At 32.3% G+C, this 5784-nt stretch overlaps 1 protein-coding gene across 1 annotated transcript; it reads right to left on the bottom strand.

The window, feature by feature from the left end:
- Positions 1-4110: 4110 nt before the first annotated feature.
- On the bottom strand, positions 4111-4740 carry LOC129872528 (agamous-like MADS-box protein AGL80). The gene has a single exon (XM_055947492.1). It carries the CDS (start codon positions 4738-4740, stop codon positions 4111-4113), a length of 630 nt encoding a protein of 209 aa, XP_055803467.1.
- Between the last annotated feature and the right edge of the window lie 1044 nt (positions 4741-5784).

The following is a 5784-nucleotide window of genomic DNA, read 5'->3' as shown; positions in this document are numbered from 1 at the left end:
TTCCCGAGGTTGATGTTGGGACTCCAACTAGGGGTAGAGATAGAGGCCAAACTAGAGGCCGTGGTCGGGGTGTGGCGACAGGCAGAGGTCATGCCCGAGGAGCGGCGCCAGCTAGAGGTCGAGCTAGAGAGGCTTCTCTTGATCCACAGATTGATGCTAGAAAGGAACGGGTCCCTCAAGAGTCTGCTACTGCACCATTGCTTCAAGCCACTTTGATGCGAGTATTGGATGCGCTCGAAAAAATAAGAGAACAGCGACGCCGACGAAAAGAAAAAAACCTGGAAAAAAACTACGGAGGGAGAAAGAAAGGAAAGGGGAAAAGAAAAATAAAGGAGAAGAGAAAAATAGAGATTTTTATTCCAAAGCATCAAGGTAATTATTCTCATCCTTTCCATTAAATTTTTATGCGATTATGAAAATATTTTTAGGGTATATTGGTGGAGAAATAATGCTAAAATAAGAAAATATGACCCTAGAGTTCTTCACATAAAATCTTAATTTGGGGGTCGAACAACGATCCATTTTAGCTGAAATTTGACATGTGTGTTTATTTTATCATTAGCGAACATAATCAAAAAGAAAATTTCAGATTTGACTTCAATGACATAGAATGAGTTAGTTTTCGAAATTTGATATATTGAGATAGATAATTAAACATTAGGTATATTATATTTTATGAATTCTATTAAATTTATGATATTGGGGATATTAGAACCTAACCCTAGGCTTAAAATTTGGAAATATGAGAGTTGACATGTTATTTGACATCAATATTAGGAACTTGATTATAGATTTGGGTAGGTTTTGGATCTAGGCTAGACATATAATAATATGGGTGTTGTTAGTTTCGAAATCTTATTGTGGTTATTTATTTGATTAGATTATACTTATTTGGAGGACCAACAAAAAGGGAAGGGTCAAGTACCGGAGTAATTGCTTGATTAATTAAGGCAAGTAAATTTCTAAACCTCAGTTTAAGCTTGTAAATGCTTGTATTTCCGTGTTATGTGTACTAAGGAGTAATGAGAATTGGACTGGGTTATTGACTGTTTGATTGGCCTTAAAGATGGAGATGAAGGTATAAAATGGTGATATAATGACATGTATTGGTGGAATTGATATGTTGTGATTGTGGATTTATTTTAGACATGTGAAATGACTATGTTGATGTGAGATAGGAAAAATTATTATTGTTGTCATGTTATTATCGTGAATTATATGAACATGAATTGATTGCATTAGTTCTGACATATTGTGTTGAGATTGAAAATGATATAAAATAAAAGGGGTCGGGCTACACACTCCGTGGCAGGTATTATGAAATAAAGAGGTCGGGCCACACGCTCCATGGCAGGTATTATGAAATAAAGGGGTCGGGCCACACACTCCGTGGTAGGACATATATATATTGAGGGTACGGGCCACACGCTCCGTGGTAGGTTACATGGACAGAAATATCCCCCATGGGTTCCGGACTGTAATTCAGCGGATGTATACCGATAGGACAGACATGCATCATCTCATTTCATTTCATCGCATTTTGTTGATATTTGTGAATTCGTGTTTACCCCTTTATTGCTCTATATATGCTAAACTTGACTTGATATGATTCATTGATGAGACTACTGATGAGTATTCGTGGACTGTATTACTATTATTATTGTACAAATGGAGAGTTGGGCTGATTTTATGCAGGTTGTAGATAAGGAGGTTCGGTTGGGAAGATAGGAGTATTTGTATCTACTAAGTTTTGCTTAGTTTTAGTTATCCACTTGTTGAGTACCGTGTTGTTTGGTACTCACCCCTTACTTCTACACTTGTGTAGGTTGTGGGCCCAGACCTGCTTGATCTCCTAGTGTTTCCACTACTTCCGAGGCTATCATCCGAGTGTTGAGATAGCTGTTGCATCCATCTAGCAGACACCTCTTACTCTTTTATCATGTTTTAGTCCTATTCAAGAGACAAAGAAATTGTGACTGTATTTTATTTCATATTTTGGTAATGTATTGGTGGCTTGTACACATGACAACCAATTTTGGGGGAGCTTGAGTTTGTTTTACGTGTTTCCGCTTAAGTTAAATTTAGATTTATTTTGTTTTCTCCCGCATCTATTTTCTATTGGGTATTAGGCTGACTTATCTCGGTGGGTTGAGATGAGTGTCATCACACCCATATTTGGATCGTGACAATACTCCTAAAATTAAAAAAATAAAATGTTGACCTTCTCCTTGTAACCCTAGAGAGATTTTGAAAGAAATAGTTCCTTATAGAAGCTAAAGAAATGTTATATTTAATGAAAATAGATTAATAAATAAACTAAAAATAAACAGAAAATGCATTTTCTTCTATTGCTCCTAATTATCAACATTATTTTTTCAGATTAGACTACTTAAGGATATTAATTACTGCTTGTTAGTATGTATATATTATCATGTATAAAAATGATGATAATCAACTAAGTTTCTTGGAAAAAAGTTTTTTGTTTACTTTATCAATAATTCCATCAAGGTGGTGTAGAAAGTATAAAAAATTGGAGAAAAAAATTATTTGATCAGATCAATTAATTTTGTGGCAATTACATTTTTATTAGTCTTAAGTCAAAACTCCTAAAATATTAATATATTTTACACGTAAGAAATCTAAAAATAAAACATAAGAAAATTTTGAAAATTCATTTATTCTGTTGAAATCGTAAAAGAGTTATGTCAATAATTTCCTCTCTTTAAAGTTACATTGAGGTACAAATTGAAAGACTCATCTTTTAAGGCCATGCAAAAGTTTGATGTAATGAAATTTTTGTGATGCCCTTAGATGTTTTGGGCCATCACTATGTACATTATAATATATCAACAATTTTATCAGCATCACCGACATGCTTCGATAACCTTAGGGTATTTGTAAATCTATGTTCTAATATTAAATTTTAAGTAGTATTAGTTTCGTAGTTCAAATTTTAATTATTAATAAATTATCATCTCCCCCACCTTAATTTTTGGTTTCTTAATCTGAATATTTGTGTCTTCCAATGTAGAAGTAAACATAAAATTCTATTTCTAATGCAAGGGATAAATTGATTTTGTCCAATAAACTTCAAACATGAGACGAATTTCTCGACTTCATAAAGGGAGAAAAAATTTAGATAAATAAAAAGAAAAGTATAAACATGATGATAAATTAATAATTTTTAGTTTTTGGAGTGCAAACATCACTTCTATACAAGTACGTTGAAACAGAACATACAAAAGACAAAAAGTAATAAATATTGCATTATTACCATATTTTAAAAAGATATGTTAATATTATATAAGTCTTCTTGATAATATTTTTTGTTTCTTTGATTCAATTTTAATTTTAGATGCATTACTAGTTTACACTAGAAAGTTTTAAAATAAAAATTTACCCAATATGTAAATTGGTTTGTTAGATTTTGAAGTGTGATAGATCATTTTTGAAAATCATACTAACAACAACAATATTTCAATAACAATAGTAGTAAGAGCAAAAATAAATATTTCAGTATGTAGTAAACATTAAAATAATTGTCCATAGATTTAGTAAGTGAATGAAACAACAAAGTTTGAAACAAATAATAAAACACGACAGAAGGACACTCAAATGAGGACAAAGGAAAAGTGATACATATTGTTCTATGACACAATCTAGAAATTAAAAATATTAAAAGACATAAATAATTCGATGGACAACATGAACATAGAAAACAATACTAATTGACAAGACACACATTGGTCCTTAGAAGTTATGGTGTGATTTGGATCTTGTACATTAACATTTTTTTAAAAATGTGTCATCCAGTAAAGTCATGACGTCATCATTCCAATTCAGTAACCCAGATAATGTAGGACAAGGTGATAAGGCATCGGAGTTATTCGGATTGTTATTCATTGACATTGATACATCAATTGAAGGGATATCCTCTGTAGGGTTATTCATTGACATTGCTACACCAATTGGAGGAATATCTGTTGAAGGTTCCATTTGTTGTGTCGTCGGAGGAAACACTGAAGAATACATTGGAGGGGCCATCATTGGAGAATCCACTATTCTTCACGGCGTTAGATGAGCCATTCCAGAATTTTCTCTAATAGCCATTTATTGAGGCATTCGAGATAATAACATTGGACCCACCGGAGGAAACATTTTTGCAAACAATAGAGGAGAAAGATCCCTTGGCCCTCCAGAGTTGGTCATACCAGTTACCATTGATTCAACAATGGGTTGAGAGGCATTCGATGTAGAACCCTCTCCATCAACATTTTTCCTCATTAATTCCCGAACCTCTTTGAGATTTTTCTTGATCACGCGACTCAGGTCATTCTGATCGTAAGGGTGCATGTCAACAGAAACCTTTTTTCCACTTAACACCTCATACATCTCATTTGTCATTTTCTTGATTCTATTTTCCTTTCTAATTTTGTGTAGTTGTTCCTCTAACTTTTTGATCCTTTGCTCGGTGAACTCTTCTATTGTCACCATATTTTTGGATTTCTCCAACGTCGGCAACTCCTTAAACTTTATAAAAATGGTGCGTGCAGCGTCATTATTTGGAAATATGTATGGTTCATTTCTATAAGGACCATAGACGACAGCAGCCACTTCAACATCACAAAGTGTTTTGAGCTCTTCACACTTTTTGAAGAGACCTTTTTGTCTCTTCTGGTATGAGACTTTTCTTTTACTCTCATCTTCAATGAAAGTGAAGTTAACTTTGTTTCTTGGCATGATTAAAGGGCAGGAGAAATGTGTTTATTTGGATATGTGGTACCTAATAGCTTTGTTGTTGTAGTAGTTGTTGTGCTCTTTCTTGCCTAGGATTAACTCCTATTTATATAAAAATATTTGTATTCTCTAAATTTTTGAATAGTTTGAATTTGACATATTTTTCTTGATAGGAAGAACTATTTTGGAAAAACACTAACTGAGGGGATCTTAGACATACATTTTGATAAAATCAACTTGAAATATATGTATTTTATGGTTCCAGTCTTATGTTGACCAACTTATTAGGAAACATATTAATGATGTTTGATCTATGTAGTCTCCACAAAATATGGTCATAATTTACTCATTTCCTTCATCAAGTTTTTTTTTTTGAAATGTATATTTTAATTGAAGGATGAACAAAAGTAAATATTGAAACAAGGTCATTTTAAATATTGTTAGGAATTTTGAAATATCAATTTTGAGAATATCTGAATATGAGCAAAAATAATCAATTTTTTAAAAACACAAATACTTTTTAAGTATCAAACGGCGATTTATGAATGATTAGGAAACAGCCGTCCTACATTGGTAGGAGTCAGGTCTGCGTACACTCTACCCTCCCCAGACCCACGATGTGGGATTTCACTGGGTTGTTGTTGTTGTTGTTGTAGATGTTACAATGTCTGTAGAAGCACATTATTATTTTTATTAATTTTGGATAAACCATATTTAGTAAAATATTTATGTTGCTTTCAAATATATTTGAAACTCAATCTTGCTTAAATATTTTTGTTAATGTCTGATACTCACCAACCTGTCACTCGATTCACATTATAATATTTCTAAATGAGTTTTGAGACAAATAAATCTGAAATATTTTCACACATAAAAATGATATGTTTACAATAGTGTGAAATTTAAAAGAAAATTTTTGTTCATTTCAAGAAATATACTCAAGATGAAGGGCGATTAGTTTCAAATGTCTTACAATTTGTTTTTCAAATGAAGATGTAAATTTATTACTCACATGAATTTTTTTCTTTTTATGGTAAATAAGAAAAC

The sequence above is a fragment of the Solanum dulcamara genome, chromosome 2, assembly GCF_947179165.1.
Source record: "Solanum dulcamara chromosome 2, daSolDulc1.2, whole genome shotgun sequence".
Lineage (NCBI taxonomy): Eukaryota > Viridiplantae > Streptophyta > Magnoliopsida > Solanales > Solanaceae > Solanum > Solanum dulcamara.
Note: the sequence above shows the minus strand (reverse complement) of the source record. Positions and strands in the feature narration are given on the sequence as shown.